Source organism: Colletotrichum jinshuiense, chromosome 7, assembly GCF_051148585.1.
Source record: "Colletotrichum jinshuiense chromosome 7, complete sequence".
Lineage (NCBI taxonomy): Eukaryota > Fungi > Ascomycota > Sordariomycetes > Glomerellales > Glomerellaceae > Colletotrichum > Colletotrichum jinshuiense.
In genome coordinates, this window is record NC_139314.1 from 3326525 (window position 1) to 3346255 (window position 19731).

The following is a 19731-nucleotide window of genomic DNA, read 5'->3' on the forward strand; positions in this document are numbered from 1 at the left end:
TCAGGCATCTTCCCTACCACAGCGACGCCTTACTAAGATCACACGATCTAGCAGCCCGCCCTCTTTCCTTTTCATTCGACATCTGGTCTACGGCTTTCAAATCGATTTCAAGGCGGCTGGTATAACAAATCTTTGTCGATCACCGGCGCCTCGGCCCCGGTTTGCGTCCTAATTGTCCGACCGAGGGTTCCTTGTTACCTTTAAGTTGGACACTGGATAGCGGTGACATACGAAATGTGATAATGTCGTTACACGTTCTTCACATGGGTCTGCTCTGCTGTGGTGGGATACATCAACAATAACTTGCGTCACACCCCCAAATGCGTGCACATCCTTGCGTTCACTTGGCCAATAAGTCATTTGTAGAAATGTATGAGTTGTCCATGATCCTGGTATTCAGACCCTAAATGCAATTGCTAGCAAATATGGTATGATGAGTGCCCATGGTTAGACCAGATGCAAAAGCCTAGCCTGCGTAACGAGGATGCAGCGGACCCACGCTTTGCATACTTATTTCCAGTTAGTGGTAGCTCCCATATCGGCGCCATCGACAAGAGCCAAGAAGTTGCTGGGAGTGATCTTTCCGTTCTTGCCGCGAGGTCCGGAAACAAGGCTGATGTCAACGCTCTTGAAGCTTGCGTTGGTGAGCACGACCTCCTCAAGATCCCACGAGTTCCCGGTGGAGGTCTGCGCGTCTCTCAGAGTCACCTGTCCGCCATAGGTGGCGTTGGACAGGGCCTCAGGGTTGTTCACGGCGGCGACGTTGCGCTTGAGAGTGCCCGTCGCGTTCACGCTGCGGAAACCAACTCTGCCGTTCATCCACGAGGTGTTGTGCTCAATGAGGAAGTTTCCGGTTTGCGAGTTGTCGGTGAAACCGTTAGCCTTGTTGCCGAACGCGATGCAGTTGATGACGTCGCGGTCGGAGAAGAGAATGTCGCCAGCACTGCCGCCGCCGAGCTTGAAGCCGTTACCGTTGCCAGTGAAGTCAGGCAGGTTCTGTCCGTACATTAGCATATACGAGAGCAACGCCAAAAGAATATTGACGATGTATGCGTAGATCAACTCACCCAGCGGTTAAAGCCGTTGCCCCAGGCAATGCTGTCCTTGATCACCAACTTGGAATGGAACTCCCTGGTCCATCATTTAGCATGTGTGTCATGAGCTCCGGCGACATCTACTTACCAGAAGTCCACGCCGTCGTCAGAGTTGTCCCAGAATCTGCTGCCGACAATGATGTTGCCTTCTCCCTTGCCCTCCTTAATGGCGATGCCGTCGGCGTTCTCGCCGTTGTTTCTCGGGTCACGGTTGCCGTACGAGTCGAGGTAGGAAATGACGTTGTTGGAAAGGGCACCCTGCATGTGGAAACCGCTCTCGTAGTTGTCACGGGTGACGATCTGGTTGAATCGCAAGTTGCTGCAGTCCTTCACGTACACTCCGTAGGGGCCATGGGTGAAAATCAGACGGGCAAAGTTCCAGTAATGGATGCGCTCAACGTGGAGAACACCGCGGTTCCTGCCGGCCACAGAAGCACCGACGGGAGCCGGGGTATCGGGGAGACCCTCGCCATCAATGATAACCTCCTCATCTTTGGCCGCTTGAAGAGTAATCGGGGCTTGGGCCGTGCCGTTCACGGTGATGTTAATGTTCTTCAACAATTCGTAGGTTCCACCGCGGAGGGTAATGACATCACCCGGGCGTGAGAGATCCACAGCCGTCTGAATGTCACCATAAGGCTTCGACTGGCTGCCGTCCGGGGTTGGGTTTCCCGTGGGAGAAACGTAAATGTTTGCCGCCAGGGCCAAGGGAAGGCAAGACACGATTGCTGGAAGCAGCAACATATTGAAGATGTGGTTAAAAAGAGCGTATGAGTTGGTTGCAAAAACAAAACAGAAAAACGAGTGACCTGCGATGCCTAATGAGCGTGGGTAAAAAATTTTTGGTCGTGATACTACGGAATGTTCTTGAAGTCGAGAGAGAGCATGGTGAAGATTTTATAGATCAGGAGCATGACGACTTCATTGCTGCGCCCGGGAGCTTCTTCAGGAACGGGAATTACACAGAGAATGATGCTGTCTTGGCACTTTGTGACGACAGTAAGATGGCGCGGAGAAGTCCTGGTTCTCTTTAACATACTTTGCTAACTCACTCGAAAGTCGCTTAAAGATATTTTTGACTCGTAAGGGAGAAGGCAAAGAAATTTCCCAGGCGTTGGGTGCTGTGTGATTTGATTGTGTGCAATCACGATTCGTAGGGGTCACCCTACCTGAACCATCACGCTTGGGAAATGGTTCTATTGCGCCAAGACAGCAAACAGACCTACGGTCCACTGATACGATAGAATGAAGGGTATTGTTCAACTTTTAAACTCCGAGAGCTCCGGAGCCGGCCTCATAAGGAGCTTTTTTAAAGTTCATCGTTATAGTGGCCCTGGATTTACACAGCGGGGCCTAGACCCCAAAGGTTCTGGCTGCAGAACACTCTTCAATAAAGCGTGAGAGCTCTAGTGGACGTGAGGTTGTACCTGGATACTGATACGTGCTCTTTACCTTCCCAGTGAAGTACTATGCCACGGGCGTTTGAACTACTTGGGCTTGAGCTGAATGCACGCATGTTAACCACTTATAAGAATTTTTTTTTCAGTTCTAAATGCCTAAGATGATTGGAGGTGGCAAGCACACGAATGACTGTCGCTTCAATTTATTTCAAACAATTCTTCAGTTTAAGCTTTCCACAGCTTCTTATATTCAGGGGTTTTCTTAGGCACGTCGAACCCTTCATGACTCAGATGCATCCCACATCACCCGACGAAATTACGCGTTCGACTAGGTTTGTAGACGTTGGCGTTGGTTCTAAGCCTTTTCCAAAAGGGCATCTTTTTGATATTTCTTTGAAGTTGCATTCCACCTTCAAAGTTTATGTCATGCGACCACAAGAACAACACAACTACTTACTGAGCATGCAGCTTTAGCCGATTGTCGGTTATTTGGCGTGCGAGATGCCAGCTACGATGACACTGGTAAAATGGTGTTTCCTTTTTTTTTTCCCCTTTTTCTTTCCTGTCGACATGTACTGCGCGACGGTGATGCAAAATAACTTCTTACGTTTGATTAAAGCATGCCACTAGACTCATACGATTTCTCATCGTCGACTCTTAGATATAATATCTCATCGCACTGTTTAATTTGTCGTATTCGCCGATATGTTTTGTCTTCTTGGTAACAATTTGCAAGCTGGTCTGGCGTGTCTTTGGTTGATTATATGAACACTAGCTTATATTAAGTCACCTTGGTGTTACGGTCAGCACAGTTGGCCATAACGACAACGGATTTGTCATGGCCGACGCCTTTGTTCTGTGCCACAGCTGGTCGCCCTGCCTGACCCGCTCGTAACGCTTGGAGCACTGCCATATAGAAACCCCCAAAATGAAAACACCAGACACTGGATGCAGATGCCTACCATTATCCTCTCCGCAATTGCCCCTAAAACTTATTCTCTGCTTCCACGTGCTGCTGTAATTTGCAAAGACAACCATTTTGGTGTTCATTGTTGGTGTTGGAGTATGTTTAGAGTAATGACCGTTCAAGGGTTCTCCATTTGATTGCCCCTTAACCGTATTTTAAAGTTCCGGAAAGCTCCAGGGAATGCTTTTCAACCCCATTGTCGTTCTTTCTCCTCATCTTGGACAGGAATCGGAACGAAGACGGGTTAATGCGCTGTTACAACTTTTGGTCCAGGAGAATCTTTGTGTCAGTGGAATCATCTCGGAAGAGGTTTAAGTACATGTTAGGAGTAATGTAAAGCTGCTTGTATCATATCTAGGCTATACTGCTTGCTCTTATGATGTCCCCAACCGAATTTGCCGACGATACGGTTGGATTTCGGGAATGTCTGAGTACCGGCCACGCGTTTTGTCCCTACATCAACTCCGTGGCCAGGAAAACTCTGTGTTCATGTACTCAGCTTGGCTTTAAGACGGAGTTGAAGTTCGCTGCTTTGCATAGGACAAGAATGCGTGGCAGAAACCGGGTTTTGCTGGGCAGGTACATGCGTGCTTTTGCCAAAAACGCTTTAAAAATATTGTTACTTTATTATTCATACCGGTTCTATCAAAGCCAACCGTGCACCTTACACAACCCCATCGGACCTCCTGCATTGTTTTGAAGGGCATGGAGTGCTTGTTTCTGATGAGACCGTCCGAAGATTCAGGCACATTCAATTTTGTAAGCCTCGCGCTCGCATGTTGCGACAGTGTGTCTATTTACCATCACCTTCGGGCATACCGATAGTGCAATATTAGCAAAGGTTCTAAATTGAGCCTGCCTGTTCACCCGGGGCTTTTGCAAGGGAAAATACTACATTCTCCGCGGCGTGATAGAACTTGTGCACAATTGGATTTGCCCACGTTCGTCAATAAAATCCCCGGTACAGGGTATAGAACTTAAACCAGGTGCTACCCATTTTGAGTGAGAGAAAAGGCAATCAAACAGGATTCTTGCAAGAACAACTACACAGAAGACACTGGCTGTAGATGTAATATTTCAGGTTGGAAGGGTTTCAATCTTGGAAGTTCCGATGCTACCAGTAAAAGCTTGAAAGTCTCCGGCGGATGGTGGTCTCTGAATTGCTAAGAGGATACCAATAATTGAAATAAAATGCGAAAACAAACTCTGCGACTGTGAAAACCCCGGGAAACTTTTTGGGCAGTTCTTACCGATTATCCAAGACTGAGTCCATGCCATCCCTTTGAGAACATCTTGACATATTGTTTGCTAAGTATAGAACCAGATGAAATTGAACTTGAGACAATCTGCATTGACAAGCTAATCGCTTACATAGGATAGTTTTATCAGATAGAAATACAGGTAGAGCCATGCAGCTCTCAATGAGATCCCGACGGCTGTATGATACAAGAATCAGGTGGTGTAACAGAATTTTGAGACACGGGACAATGAACCAAATAATCATACTCTACGTACTGAACCAGGCTTGAATATCGCCAGTCATGCTTTTGATTCTACTCCGTGACGTTTCGTTTCGAAGCTGACACGTCCAACTTAGGAAGAGTATCTACTGGGGTGAGGCGGATCTTAAGCATAATTCGCGCAAAACTTGTTTGTCAGCGTCGCTGAACCTTTGGCCTAGGGCCACCCCTACTGCAAATCACATCTAGACCTCATATCCCGGTCTCAATAAAACTACCAGGAAGGAACGCCGGCATGTTTTCCCAGATCCAGAGGAAGCCCACGACGGCAAAGCCGAACACATGCCGATATTTTAATCGCAATCTCTGGAAAAGAAAATCTCCGCCTCAAAGCTTAAGTTGACAAACACGCTAGCTTCCCGAAACCATCTGGTTTTGTTTCACAAGGCTATGTATCGAAAGCGTTGTCATCTGACGATATCATGTAACAAAATAACTTATGAGTCGGGCCGGCTAAGTCAACTTTTGTAGCAGTGAGAGCTAAATGCATACAGAGCTTCATTGCTAATTAAAGGCAGAGTTGGCCCACCTTTGCCAGGGAATTCTCTTCATCATTAATTAATTTCACCTCTCAATCCTAAGAACACTAGTCATCTACCTCTCTTCAGCATCCTTGTTCATTAGGACTAGTAGCCTTTACGGAGCCTAATTCGTAGAAAACTATCCAGCCATAAATATGCGCTTCCTCTCAACTCTGATACTCGTTACTCTGTCAGCCAGCGGCGCTGTTACTGCGCTGCCTGTCGCGACTCCGGCAGACATCAATTCCTCATTGTTGCAAGGACTCCAGCAGAACGCCGCTGCGGACGTCGAGGCAAGAAGCGACACTTCGGCCGACGTCAAGAACTACAACGACAACGAAGCCAAGCTTGCTGGAGGCAACTGCGGAGAGATTTGCCTTAGATCCCTCGACTCGTATCATTCGCAGGTTGCAAGGGACTCTCGGAACTCTCGGAACTCCCAGAACTCGCAAAACTCCAAGAACTCGCAAAATTCCAAGAACTCCCAAAACTCCAAGAACTCCCAAAACTCCAAGAACTCCCAAAACTCCAAGAACTCCCAAAACTCCAAGAACTCCAAGAATTCCAAGAACTCCAAGAACAGAGTCAACTAAAGGAAGATGGATGTAGTAAAAATGTCAAGGTTACCACATTTCATCAGCTGGTCTGGGGAGTCAGTATAACCGATTAATTGGATGGAGAAACGTATAATGAGTTATATATAACTAAATATAAAAACGAAAGTAAATAATTTCATTGTGATGCATAATGTCAAGCTCAGTCCAGTATCTGAACGATTCCTTTTTCAGAATTCAGTCGATGCACAGCTGGAGTTTCTTGTATGTGAACCTATTTTGCTTTATTTCTCTGCAAGTCCATCTCGCCTAGGAACAACAAGCTGACAAGCGCTCATATTATTGAGCCCTGATTGCCACATCGTCATAGTTATCTTGGCAGTGAGAATATCACCCAGAGACACGGGCAGCGTTTTTACAATCGGCATCAAAGCTCGACTGTAAGAAACAGGGCGTCCATTATATTGGGTAATGATCCTTCTGACGTTGGCAGACGTAAACGGCGTGCTGTGCAGTGTTCCTATGGCTGGGGTGGCGCTGGACGCTACGCTAGGAGACACAGTTAGGCCAATCACCAATTAAATATGTCAACTTAATATGCCGGCCATACCGACGCGGATGCGAATGCGATAAGCATACGTGGAAAATGCGCCCAGATTCGCCGATCGGACCTTCGGCCATCCGCGGGTGAGCGAAGGTCCTCATTTGTTGACCTTTTCCAACTCCAAACTAAACCTCCATGCATCCTCACCAAGAACCACTCGCAGAACAACCAAGGCAGTGCAAAATGCCCAGAATTGTCTTACTCAAATGATATGTCCAACTACCGCAGATGTTGTCGGTGAGCTGGGGCTTAGACGGCCAGCAACAGGCGTCGTCCGAATGCGAACGACTGGGTTGCAAGCTTGCGAAAGTTGTATATAAGTGCAGTCATTCGAAAACTTCGTGGAATTAATGTCAACTCATCTCAGAGCAATATTTGAACATCTTCTACTACCTAATACTATACTCATTTAATCTTCAAAAAGCATTTGCTAAGCCTACCAACATCCTCTCCACTGTCCCCAAAGATATTGTTTGTCTCAGATTCTACATTGCACCTTTCAGTGAGATCATTTTAATGAATCTCGTTACTCCCACCGTCGCAATTCTCATTCTCATCATGCCTGTCTTCGGACTTGGTGTGGCGAGAGATGCAGTCCTCAGTCAGCCTTGGACGAGCTCGACGACCGCAGTGCCCGGTGCTACGCCGAGTAACCCGGTGATCGAAACTTTCTCTGAGCCGCCTGAGATCGAAGTCGACGTTATCATAGTGGGCGGTGGTTTCTCCGGAGTCATGGCAGCATATGATGTTTCGCAGGCCGGGTACAAGACTCTGCTGCTCGAGGCGAGGCACCGCATCGGCGGCCGGAGCCAGACGCAGCCGTTGCAGAGCGCGCCGGAAAAGCTTATTGAGTTGGGAGCGACCTGGATCAATAAGATAACTCAGCCTTTCAGCTACGCCATTTGCGAACAGTTTGGCCTGGAGACCGCGGAACAGTACACTACCGGCGACGTCATTCGTCAAGACTATAACGGAACGGTTATTCGGGGGTCTCAGAGTATCGAACATGTGAGTCAAAACAGCCTTTATAGGGGAAATTCCCGTGAAATCGCAGAAACATGCTGATATAGGCCTCCTGGCAAAGACCGATGAACTCAGCGCAGTGGATCAGTTTAATCTGTTGATAGCTCAGGCTGCAAACGAGACCAACATTTACAAGTTTGACGAGTTCCCGAAAGATGAAGATGTCACGCTGGCCGAGTGGGTGGCTCAAAAGGGACTCTGGGGTGACCCCGAAGTCCGGGCCGCGGCTGAAAGCCTGACCAGCGCCCTTGTCGGCCGCATGCCACAAGAAGTCGGGGCTCATTACTTATTGGATTACGTGCAGTCCGGAAACGGCCTCGAGAGCCTGGTTACAGAAGGCTCGTTTGGAGCCCAGTCGCTCAAAATAAAAAAAGGTAGTGTATTCCCTGAGGCCCGCTTTGCATAAACGCGCCGTCAGTTAACACGGAATAGGAACATCGGCGATAACTGAAGCGCTTGTCGGTGCCATGCCCGAGGGAAGCGTCAAGGTGAACAGTCCCGTGAATCGTATCATGCAGCTCGATGATAAGAAGGTTCTCGTGACGACGAGCTGCGGAAAAAGGTACAAATCAAAGAAGGTCATCATTGCTATCCCCACCAACACGTACTCTTACATCCAATTCACGCCGCCGCTACCGCCTTCTAAGAGCAGCTTGGCAAAACAGACCATGCCTGGAATCTACGCCAAGGTCATTCTTAGCTATTCGACACCCTGGTGGCGAGATGCCGGCCTTGTAGGCAAGTTCTTCTCCGAAGTTGGGCCGATTTGCTTCAGCTGGGACACTTCCGATCTCGAGACGGAGCAGTATAGTCTTGCTCTTTTTGTTGCGGGCAATATCGCCGCCGCGTGGCACGAGTTAACCGATCTGGAGCGCGAGAAGGCCATCACCGAGCACTTAGCCACGCTCGTGGGCTCGGACCTGGCTGCGGATGCGCGCAATATCTCAGAGTACAATGCCGTAGAATGGACGAAGACTGAGTACATCTGGGGGGCCCCGACTTCCTCCATGGGGCCCGGTATGTTGCGGAAGTACGGCGTTGCATTGAGAGAGTCCTTCGGCAACCTGCATTTTGGCGGGGGGGAGACTGCATATGCATGGAAAGGTTACCTGGAGGGGGCCATCACTTCAGGCAAGAGAGTGGCAGAGGAGGTCATTGACACTCTTGAATCGGATGATTAGACGCTATCGTTGGTTATTAGTAGCTGATGACCACAAAGGTTACTATCAGTAAAGCCTGATTGAATGCTAGAATGGGCCGTCTCCTTAGCTGAGTAGGACATCGTGTCTTTTGTGTTTGTTTTGTGTTTATTTCATAGCATATTTACGTTATCAAAGTTGGTCAAACATTATTAGAGTCAGTTCATCTGGTAATTCAGAAAAAATACTAAGATATGTGGCACTCGACAGGCCTTAGCTTTCTGTTTCTTGGCTGAAGTCCTTGGGCACGTGTAGGGAGACCCATGCGAATCTTACTTTGTTTTTGACAGGGGGTTGGCTATATTTTTGCAATGGTCGTGAGGATTAATCATTGCTGAGATTTACTTAATATGGTCTGATTACTTCTCTCGGAGCAAATCTCCTACTTGAGGCGTGCAAAATTATATGCGTCTGCTGAGTAGAGTGAGTCGAGCGATACGAAGCGGTGTTGTGCATGGCTCAGCATTCGGAGTCGGCCGAATAATGACGGGATGTCAGTGAACATCTGGTATTTAGGTAGGGAAATTCTTAATTAAACCGTACTACTCAGAAGAACTCGAACTTCTACTCCCTGATAGCCACACCCCCCATATTTTAGTGCTACTTTATACGTGCATTTATGGTGCCTTTCTATTCCCTTTGCTGGATGAGACTGAAATACCCTGCTTCTGCATCAATCCAGTTCGCGGTCTCGACCCATGATGCTTGACACCTACATGCTAGCCAGGTTAGCTTCCGGTTCACTGTTGCCGCCATCTAGTTCGTTCTTATTTCAGCCTGACTTCTTTCCAGTGGACATCATGCATGAATTCAGTCAGAAACCCAGAATACCATAACCTATCCAGGTTATGAGCCAATGCAATGAATAATTTTTGTCGTAAAGCATTGTTAGTTCAACGGCATCTGAGTGACAGTGTTATTTCTAATAGCCACGGATAGTCGCATGGAAGCGAAAAATTGGATAATGTCAAAGAAGGCCCAGGATGCTGCCTTTGCATAACACCTTTCAAGTCATGCCCCTCGAGTCATTCTTGACCGGCAGGTCACCCAAGCAAGCATTTGCCCGTGCCGCTAGCACCCTTTGCAGAAGCATCCCGTGCAGCATCCCCTTGACACCTTAAATGATGGCTAGACCTAGATGGGCAGCTGGGCGGCTATACCAAATGACAGGCCTGCTGCCTAAGGCGCTGACTGATCATAAGTTTCGGGTCAAATGTGATACACGCAGTCTCGAGTCAACGGATTTGAACATGTTGCCCGAATAACAACCAAAGGTTTCTAGCCGAAACTACTTGGCCACGCGTTGCCGAATGGTAGTTAAACCGTTACGAACGCAACAAAGAACGCCGGAGACAAACACGTAACCTAGACTTTCACTCTTCCAGGCGCAATACGCAAATGACTGGAAAGCATCCGACAGCTGACCTAATACTCAGTCCCTTACCCCGTATGAACATGGGAAAAGGGGTAGGTCAGCATCGGTATGCGGGGGAGACGGGTGGCCTGGACTCTGACGCCGTGGGTCCACGCTATATCCCAGACGCGTGTTCGTCCCGGTAGCTCGGAGTGGGATGGGTACCCTAGCACTGAGAGGTCGCAAGGAGCAGACAAATCGAAGCCACACCAATCAATGGCTGTGCATGCTGGCGCGGCCTCCCTAACGACAAACGGGATGGCCTGGCATGATACGTGCAGACATTCGGAACAAGCGAGCCGCACCACGCAAGTGTCACCAGTCAGATAAATTAACTGTCGACGCGTGGGGAGGGGATGTCTGCGTAATAAGCTTTGGCTAAATCCAAAAATGGACTTTCTCTCTGGGGGTCTTGGCTCTTTAAAGGGCTGCCTGCCCAGCTAAGAATTTCGAAGTCGATGTTCTCTAATCTGCGCGCACATTGTCGCGACATTTTATCCATTTGTATTGCGAAGGTAATGTAGGATGGTTCGTCTTCTACTTCCACCGCGAATCGGCGCTCACTCGACGCCCATCATCGCGGCCGCCGCCTTCATTACTCTCTGCGTTATCTATTTCCTTCGATATAATGACCAAATAACGCCATTTACCTCGCCAGCATTCACCTTCAGGACATCGAAAACATCAGGACTGAACCTCGATGCGATAAACTCAACGGCCCAATATTTTGTCGACTACCCCCTCGGACCACCCTACAAGAACGTTTTTGGCGAACTCGGCGGGCGAACAAAGGTGCTGCGCTCATGGATTGAAGCACTAGAGGAGAAGAACGGAAAGGGGCAGCGTCTGGTGGGGAGCGAGAGGAAATTCTTAGCTGAACAAGTCGAACGAGTCGCGACATCCCTGTTCCCTTACCTGCAATCTCCGCCAAGAGACCCCCACAGCCTATCACCCCTGGCAGATCTCCAGCGAAGCTTTCGCAATGTCAACGCCCCCGCACGACAGCCAACACAACAGCGCGTCGACGATGGCGCAGTCGGCACCGCCGGCACTGAAAGCGAGGAACCGGTCGCAGACAGTCTGCACAGAAACGCAGGCATCGTTATTCCGACCGGTCGCGGCACGCTGCGCTTCGCATGCCACTTGGTAGCGTCTCTGACACAGGTGCACCAGACCACGCTACCGATTCAAATTGTGTACGCTGGCGAGGAAGATTTGTCCGAAGAGGACCGCGATTCGATTGTCCAAGCTGCCGCCGTGGGCGACAACGCCCATATTGAGTTTCTGGACATTTTGACCGTTTTTAACGACACGTCATTGAGACTGGCCGAAGGCGGATGGGCCATCAAGCCATTTGCCGCGCTGGGCAGCCGATTCGAAGAAGTCATTTTATTGGATGCGGACGCCGTGTTCCTGCAACCCCCCGAACAGCTCCTGCAGCAACGGAGTTATCGGGAGAAGGGAGCGTTGCTTTTCCACGACCGCTTGCTTTGGAAGGACCAATTCCCGGAGAGGCACGAGTGGTATCACGAGATGCTCAAGCACCCTAGTGAGGAGATGCAAAAGTCACTCGTGTGGACAGAGAGGTACGCTGAGGAAGGAGATTCTGGCATTGTCGTACTCAACAAGGGTCGCTTGGACGTATTAATGGGTTTGCTGCATATTTGCTGGCAGAACTCTCATGCCGTACGCAACTCGTGGACTTATCGGATCACCTATGGCGACAAGGAGACATGGTGGATCGGCCTGGAGACGACGGGCTCGAAGTACTCTTTCTCAAGGCACTACGGCGGCATGGTCGGATGGCGAAAGCCACTTGATAAAGGGTACACAGACATGACGCAGGTATGCAGCTTTGTGATCGCGCATGTGGACGAGTTAGACAACCTCCTGTGGTACAATGGGGGCTTGTTGAAGAACAAGATGGGCAACGCGACAGAGTTTGCGGTGCCGACACATTGGATGATTGACCAGCAATGGGTCAAGGGGGCGAAAAAGAAGGACATGAGTTGCATGGTAGGCACAAATGCTCGAGAATTGACAGATCATGAACGAGACATTATGGAAAAGAGTATAGAAGTTGCGAAGGGGGTGGATGAGAGACTTGAATTACTATAGAAAATAAGACTTTCCCTTTCTTCTGTTAACCTGTAAATCTTCGTCCGATGCGTTTGTGTTGCGGATCTTTTCTCGGGGGTCCTGTGCAGAATCTTCCGAGGCACCAGTTGCCTGAAAACATTGGTATCTGCTGAAGAAGTTGATTCCATATTTCTTGACATTCCTAACCTTGATGGCTCCTCATAGACAGGCTGATTCTCTGTCTCAACCAACGACGAAAATCGTTGATTATGGTCGTAGGAAGGTTTTTTACATGTGAGACTAGTATGACGTAGGCCTTTCTGTTTCATCACACTACTTGTGGGAGAATGAGTTCTGGCTTTCCTTCCACGCAGCATTTTGCAAGTTGCAAGTTAGCACCTCTTCTACGACTGACTAGACCAAAGCGTCAATTGGGTCCTAAATCTCTAACTAGACCTACTGTCCCAAAGCTGCTGCCCGAGCAGCCTCTTCTTTTGCAATAGTATCCTCATAGGTATCATACTTGTACTTATGTCCCGGGTGATCTGATCTCAACCCCTTCTGACCAAGACCATAGATCTGCTCCCTGAAGGTAGGCGCTGGACCGCCCTCCGGGATGGGATCCGGCAACAAGCCCCGGTTTCTAAGCTCAGGGACAAGATACTCAACAGCATCCTCAAAGCTTCCTGGGGTGATGACATATCCAATGTTGAAACCGTCAACGTCTGCAATGTCTACCCACTCTTGGAATACATCCGCAACCTGAGCGGCTGTTCCAACTGGCATTGCACCGTTTCCACCAATGGCAGTAACTGTTCCCAAGTTGCGAGGCGTCAGCTTAGGCACGTCGTCACCGCGGTAACGCAGGTTATATAACGATGAGTGGATACGCTGCAAGTGACTCGCAACGTCTTCCTCGGTGAGCTCGTGATCCAAGTCGAACTTCGAGACGTCGATACCGGTTGTCGCCGAGAACTGGGAGAGACCGCCCTCAATAAGGACGTACTTGAGAGCCTCTTCATACTTCCGTTTTGCGTCCTCTTCGTCCTTTCCAATAATGGGAGTGATCATGGCAAAGACTTTGACGGAGTATGGGTCTCGGCCGGCGGCGATGGCTCCCTCGCGAATAGCCTTTACCCTTGGTGCAACAACATGAGGGGAGAGCCCAGCGACGAAGATGCCTTCCGCGTGAGTGGAGCCGAATTTAATACCCGCTCTGGCAAAGGAGGTAAGCTTCTGACTTCGCGGGAGACAAAAGCAACTTACGGCGATGTGCCAGCTTGAAACAAAACCGGAGTACGTTGGGGTGAGGGGTCGGTTAAGAATGGCGCATCTACATGAAATTTGCCATGGTGATGAATTGGCCGAATCTGGGAGTAGTCGGAATAGATGCCCTTCTCAGCGTCCTCCACCAATGCGGTGTCTGACCAGGAACCCTCCCATAGTCTTATCACTGCTTAGCAGAGGCAATATCAACCTGATGCATTCAATAACTTACTTGTACAAGACGCGCAGATATTCATCTGCGTTTGCATAACGAGTGTCATGCTCAACTAGCGGTAATCCGACCTGGTTGTTCATGTCAGATGTTACTGCATTATATGAGGTGAGAAGACACTTACAGCCTTTGACGCGGACTCTTTCCAGCTCGTTACAATATTCCATCCAAACCGCCCCTTTGTAAGGTGGTCGAGGGTACTGAAACGTTTCGCAACAACATACGCCTGTTCGTACGAAGTGGATGTTGTTATGGCAAACCCCAAGTTCTTAGTGACAGCAGCCATTGCAGAGACAGGCTAACAGCGTCAGTAGCTGAGTGATTCCATGTTTTAAAACGTCCAAAACTTGGGAACAGACTTACAATAACAGGGTCAGCCATTGGCCACTGGGCACCCGTTCGAACAGATGGCTCTGCGCTCCCTTTGTATCTGAAGAAGAGACATTAGCACATGAATTTGATGTCATTACTGCCCAGAAGTTTCCAAGCTTACGTATCATATGGCCCGAAAGTATCAGCCAAAAACAAACCCACGAAACCTCCCTTGTCAAGGAGCTTGGCAAGGTCGGTCCAGTAAGTCAGGTCCCGTCGTTTGTCTTTCGCTCTATCCTTAGGATTACGCCATTGTCCGAAGGACAAATGCCCAACAGTGAACATGTCGAAAGCATTGAGAAGAATCTGTTTCTTTGCTTTGGTGTCCCCAGCACCATTCTGAGTTTCCGAGGATGACATCTTGAACAATCCAAGTCAGGCCTAGAATTGACTTGTCGACAAGACAAATGACAGATGACTACAATACGATGATGGTTTCTCTGCGAGATTTTTCAATATGGAAATTGACTCTTGCCTCAATATTCAGGTAAGGGTCTTCTTATACCCCGTCTTGTATTTTGGCGTCATGTGGCCCGCAATTTGCGTATTTGAATCCTACGGGTTGCTTTTCGTGTAACATTGATGCGGAGTTCCTTGAATATTTCAGCCATCAAGTCCTGTATCGGCATTGGAAAACAACCCCTCACTTCTCCTGTTGAAATGAATAGCCGATAGATAGCAACGAACAAGACGGGTTTAAGCCTTAAAATGCCGGTCAATTTCCGCGACGAAGCCTGATGGTGTGAATAGAGTGCCGTTGCGCGAATGGTGGAATGGTGGGCCGAGATTTCGCCATAGCCTCTGGGCGTGCCTCAGCGAATGATGTACAGGTGCAACCTAACCCCGGCAGTGATTTTCTCCAACTGTCGAAGGCCGAAAGCCATATCGCCATCTCGTGTTAGAGCACATCATACGCATGCCCCTGGATCCCCGCTGATAAGGTCTTGTTCTGCAGTTGAAGATGACGAACATGTCCCGGAATCGGTACTCCTTAACGAGATTTATTCGCCGAGCATAAAGATGACTTTTTTCGGATCTAGTCCTAAATGCATGTGTTTTGTCGGAAAGTCTCCAATCCAACGGCGCAATGAGTTCTTCAAATCAACCAGATGAGATACAGATTGACCACGATGCGGCCGCTGCGAGCCGGAAGCAACAGGCCAACGCGGCTGTGGCTCGAGCCAATGTTGAGAATCTACGAGATGACCCCGAAGCGAGAGCAGCGTTTCTTTCAACATTTTCAGCAGAAGAAGAAAGATCCGTCATTAATAAGATTGATAAGGCGTTTTTAATTCTTATCGGGATCATGTACATGATCAAATCGGTGTGTCTCGTTATATCATAGACAGCGTTGGTTGGGAATTACTTGCTAACTGGGGCTGCAGATTGACCAATCCAATGCTGCAAATGTCAGAGTACTTCAAGTGGGGGAGTCGCGGAATATCATGAAGGAACTTGATATGACATCCGATCAGTACAACTGGGTTGGTTCCATCTATGGAGTAAGAGGCCACTGATCTAAACCTGTAATTTGTCTGTATTGAATACTAACCGTAATTGCAGATTGCCTACATTATTTTTGAAGCGCCAAGCAACCTTTTGCTCAAGCGTATGAGTCCTCACCTTTGGCAGTCTCGAATTTTCCTTACTTGGGGAATCATCACTGCTTGCCAAGCTGCTGCACAAACCCGCCACCAACTCTACGCAATGCGATTCTTGCTCGGGTGGGTCCTGAAGAAATGATTTCTTCGTTTCAAACACGTAATACTGACATTCAACTAGAATGTTCGAGGCAGGCATGTTTCCCGGCGTAATGGCACAACTTTCGAGTTGGTACCGTACCGACGAGATTGGCAAGCCGGTGACCTGGTTCTTCGCCATGTCGAACTTGGCTGGTATTGTCGGGTCTCTTTTATGTTACGGCATCAGCTATATGAATGGAATCCAAGGCCTTAGCGCTTGGAGATGGGTTTATCTCCTTGAAGGGTTGGCAACAATCGTCTTCTCAGGAGTCGTCTTTTGGTTATTGCCCGATTACCCCAAATCCCCACGTACCAGTCGCTTTCTTTCTGAGCGGGAGCAGGAGTTTGTTGAAGCCCGGCTACCAGAGAATGCACCACTTACGAATGATCCTGACTTTGCCGGCAAGGAGATATGGGCAGTCCTGAGGACCCCGCTCATATGGTCATTCATGCTTTCGCAGACTCTCATCAACATTGGCGGGTATGCCTTAACATGGTACTTGCCGACCATTGTAACGAATCTTGGCTTCGTGGGACTACCGAGAAATCAGTTGCTTAATATGCCGCCCGCTTTTGCAGCTATCGTCGGGTTGGCCTTCTCGGCATGGTTCATGTCGAAGGCTTATATTGTCCGACCTGCATACATCATGTATGTCTTTCGTATACTCTTACTACTTGGGCTTTGTCTAACGGAAACCACAGGATCCTTATGTCTGGAATGGTTGTCTGTTTTGTGCTATTTTTCACCATTACAGACCGGTATGGGATTTACATTGCTTGCATTTTAGGCACATTGTTTTATCAGTCATACTTTATCCCATTCTGGGCTTGGAGATCAGCTACTCTTTCCGGTTCGACTGGGACTGCCTTTACTCTTGGGTTGCAATCAGGCATTGCCCAATTAGGTGGTGTGATTGGTCCGCAGCTGTTCCAGTCCAGATTCGCATACAATGGCTACAAAACGAGCTTCGCAATCGCGGCAGCAACAACTATCGCTTCTTTCCTCGCCAACTTATGGACTTGGTGGTTAACTAGGAACACGGAATACGATGTGATGAGAGTGAGGAGAAAGATTCTGAAGGCAAGAAAACACGGAAAAGTCAATTTCGACGACGACATCCACGTTTTTGAAGAACGACGTTTTTATAGTGGTTTCAAGCGCAACGGGAGAGATGACAGCGAGGAGAGCTCGCAATCGTAAGGATCGGCAACCTGCCAGATACGATAAGACAGCCAACCAACCAGAATAGCACGTGGGCATGTTGGGGCTATGATAAGACAAAACCAAGGTTCGATAAAAATCATGGAAGCATCAAATAGGATGTTTGAGCTCTTAGGATGATCTTGGAAGGGACACAAAACTTGTAACAGGGAGTCAGGATAAAAACAGAGGTAATTCCTTGGCTGCTGGGTAGCCCCCTGCTGCTGGAATCGGCCTCCACGTGGGGAGAGAGGTGAGATAGAGTTTGAGACGGCCAACACTACAGGATCTTCACTGGTGGATCAAGGGGAAGAGTGCTCAGTGAGTGTGGGGGCCGCTTGAGACATAGCGTCCCATCCGAAATTCTCTCAACTTCTGTTCTAAAATAGCTCATTCACGCACGTCCTGACTCAACAATTTTGGCCATCTTCACACCACAATCTATTCACCATGTCTCCGTCATCAGCCCTCGTTCAATACTTGGAAAGTGTCATTCCCCAGGATGAACGCAAGTCACTTCGCGAGGAGGTGATCCCTGCGATCCTCGAGGCCGTAACAGGCGTTGCCAAGACCTTGCATGCCTCCCAACACGTTTCCCTGGCCGGAACTGCCAACTCTTTTGGAGATGATCAGCTCAATGTCGACGTCCTATCCGAGAACGTTGTCCGCGAGGCTATCGCACAATGCCCGTCGATATACACAGCAAGCAGTGAAGAAGACCCCGTAGAGAAGCCCGCGAGGCCACTCACGAACGACACCCCTGCAACTGCGGAAGAATACACTGTTGCATTCGACCCCCTCGACGGTAGCTCAATTATTGCACCAAACTGGACCGTCGGTACAATCGTCGGCATTTGGGATGGGCGGACAGCGGTGGGCCAGTCGCCGGCTGAGAAGCAGATTGCAGCCGTCATGGGTGTTATCGGACCTCGGACTACCGCCATCGTGGCGTTGCGAATCCCCGGCACCGCCTCCTCATGCTTCGAGGTCGGATTTGGCCCGAACGGTATTGTTGATTGCGAAATTATTCGCTCCGTCGTGAAGTTGGCCGATGGTCCCTTCAAGACCCGGTACTTTGCACCAGCAAACCTCCGGCACGCAGCGGACAATGAGAAGTACAACGCTTTGATTACGCGGTTCATCAGGGAGAAATACACGCTGCGGTACTGCGGTGGACTTGTCCCCGATATTGTGCATGCTCTGGTAAAGGGCCATGGGGTATACGTCTCACCCGTCTCGCCAGGCACATTGGCGAAACTCAGGTTCCTGTATGAATTGTACCCGATTGCCCTGATTATGGAGTGCGCCGGAGGCAAAGCTATTGATCCTGAAGATGGTAAACCAATTTTGGAAAAGGTTTCAGTGGACTGTGATGGGAGAGCGGGGTTGATTTGCGGAACTGCTGAGGAGGTTGACATTGTGAAGAAAGCTTTGCTTGGATAACATAATTGTGAGGTAGATTGGGATACGGAAAATTGAACTGAGAAGCAGTTAGCTACACATATAGACATGGTCGCATATTGGTATAGATACGCCTGGCATTGCTATCTAATTCAATCAATGGTTGTATTCAATAAGATGGGTATCTATACTAAAGGCACATCAACACTCAAATATTCCAAAATGGGAGAAATTTGGCCCAAAATGCCGAATTTATGGTTCAATATTCATCATTTAATTGATCAGGATGTTGATTGACGTTCAATAAAACTCCAAAACGTATTCCTCGGGGCAATCTAGGCTTCTGAAAGAGAGTAGTCCTAATACGTTACACGACATGAAAATCATGGGACACATTATCAAAGAGAGGTGCCACAGCAAGCCCGGTGCAAATTGAATGCATGTTGGTTCCCAATACTGTCTCCCATACCCGTTCATACCGCAGCATTGAACCCTTTAACCGATTTTATGTCAAGGTCATAATTGCACCGTTGTGTCCTTTGTTAGACTTCGTAAGTTTGGTTGCAGGACATCGTCAGGGATCGCCCGAGGGGTTTTTATCGAGAAAACGTTATGGCGCATCTATGATGATGTTAGCATTTTTCACATCTGTATTTTTGGAGGGTCAAACCTCTATGGCGAAGTTTCCGGGCCCGTACAGACTCCGAAGGTTCTGAGATAATATTGACGGATTTCTGATGTATCGAGCGTGAATGACTTTCACCTCCATTTGTTGGCCGACACAAATATCTGAAGTCGGACCTGTTTCTATTTCTAACGGGACCTCGCAATTGATGCTCATGACAGTATAAGTTGGCTGCTCAGTTGTATGTCGCTTCAGAGCAAGTGGCAGCGTCAGAGGAAATGTCCGGTTAAGCTTGCAAGTCTGTGAGGCTGTTAACACAGGGGAAAAGGAGATATGATCGGAATTTATAAATCCGGTTGCTACATCTACTAAGCTCAGCCGCTCCGGGGTTTTGCGGGTGCAACGTCAAGCCAGACGCACAAGGCAGTACCGCTCGGCACGAGCCCAATTTGACTAACCGCTAACATCGATAACATGCCATTGAAGCCTCATGATTTTGGGATCGAAAAGTCTGGCC

The 19731-nt window shown here is 48.7% G+C and overlaps 7 protein-coding genes across 7 annotated transcripts; 5 read left to right on the forward strand and 2 right to left on the reverse strand.

Moving 5' to 3' along the window:
• Positions 1-510: 510 nt before the first annotated feature.
• EsH8_VII_000861 (uncharacterized protein) lies at positions 511-1838 on the reverse strand (the record flags this gene model as incomplete). The annotated part of the gene is made up of 3 exons (XM_083270994.1): positions 511-996; positions 1068-1131; positions 1183-1838. 3 exons carry the CDS (start codon positions 1836-1838, stop codon positions 511-513), a joined length of 1206 nt encoding a protein of 401 aa, XP_083128551.1.
• Positions 1839-5657: 3819 nt separating this feature from the next.
• EsH8_VII_000862 (uncharacterized protein) lies at positions 5658-6095 on the forward strand (the record flags this gene model as incomplete). Its single annotated transcript, XM_083270995.1, has 1 exon — positions 5658-6095. The coding sequence occupies one exon, from the start codon at positions 5658-5660 to the stop codon at positions 6093-6095; it is 438 nt and encodes a 145-aa protein (XP_083128552.1).
• A 1123-nt stretch (positions 6096-7218) lies between these two features.
• EsH8_VII_000863 (flavin monoamine oxidase family protein) lies at positions 7219-8864 on the forward strand (the record flags this gene model as incomplete). Its single annotated transcript, XM_083270996.1, has 3 exons — positions 7219-7668; positions 7745-8057; positions 8116-8864. 3 exons carry the CDS (start codon positions 7219-7221, stop codon positions 8862-8864), a joined length of 1512 nt encoding a protein of 503 aa, XP_083128553.1.
• A 1957-nt stretch (positions 8865-10821) lies between these two features.
• Positions 10822-12789, forward strand: EsH8_VII_000864 (uncharacterized protein; the record flags this gene model as incomplete). The annotated part of the gene is made up of 2 exons (XM_083270997.1): positions 10822-12312; positions 12772-12789. 2 exons carry the CDS (start codon positions 10822-10824, stop codon positions 12787-12789), a joined length of 1509 nt encoding a protein of 502 aa, XP_083128554.1.
• A 42-nt stretch (positions 12790-12831) lies between these two features.
• EsH8_VII_000865 (uncharacterized protein) lies at positions 12832-14605 on the reverse strand (the record flags this gene model as incomplete). The annotated part of the gene is made up of 6 exons (XM_083270998.1): positions 12832-13591; positions 13642-13821; positions 13874-13944; positions 13998-14171; positions 14237-14303; positions 14367-14605. The coding sequence occupies 6 exons, from the start codon at positions 14603-14605 to the stop codon at positions 12832-12834; spliced, it is 1491 nt and encodes a 496-aa protein (XP_083128555.1).
• A 727-nt stretch (positions 14606-15332) lies between these two features.
• On the forward strand, positions 15333-17188 carry EsH8_VII_000866 (uncharacterized protein; the record flags this gene model as incomplete). Its single annotated transcript, XM_083270999.1, has 5 exons — positions 15333-15569; positions 15631-15747; positions 15809-15969; positions 16028-16636; positions 16690-17188. The coding sequence occupies 5 exons, from the start codon at positions 15333-15335 to the stop codon at positions 17186-17188; spliced, it is 1623 nt and encodes a 540-aa protein (XP_083128556.1).
• A 450-nt stretch (positions 17189-17638) lies between these two features.
• On the forward strand, positions 17639-18631 carry EsH8_VII_000867 (fructose-1,6-bisphosphatase; the record flags this gene model as incomplete). The annotated part of the gene is made up of 1 exon (XM_083271000.1): positions 17639-18631. One exon carries the CDS (start codon positions 17639-17641, stop codon positions 18629-18631), a length of 993 nt encoding a protein of 330 aa, XP_083128557.1.
• Between the last annotated feature and the right edge of the window lie 1100 nt (positions 18632-19731).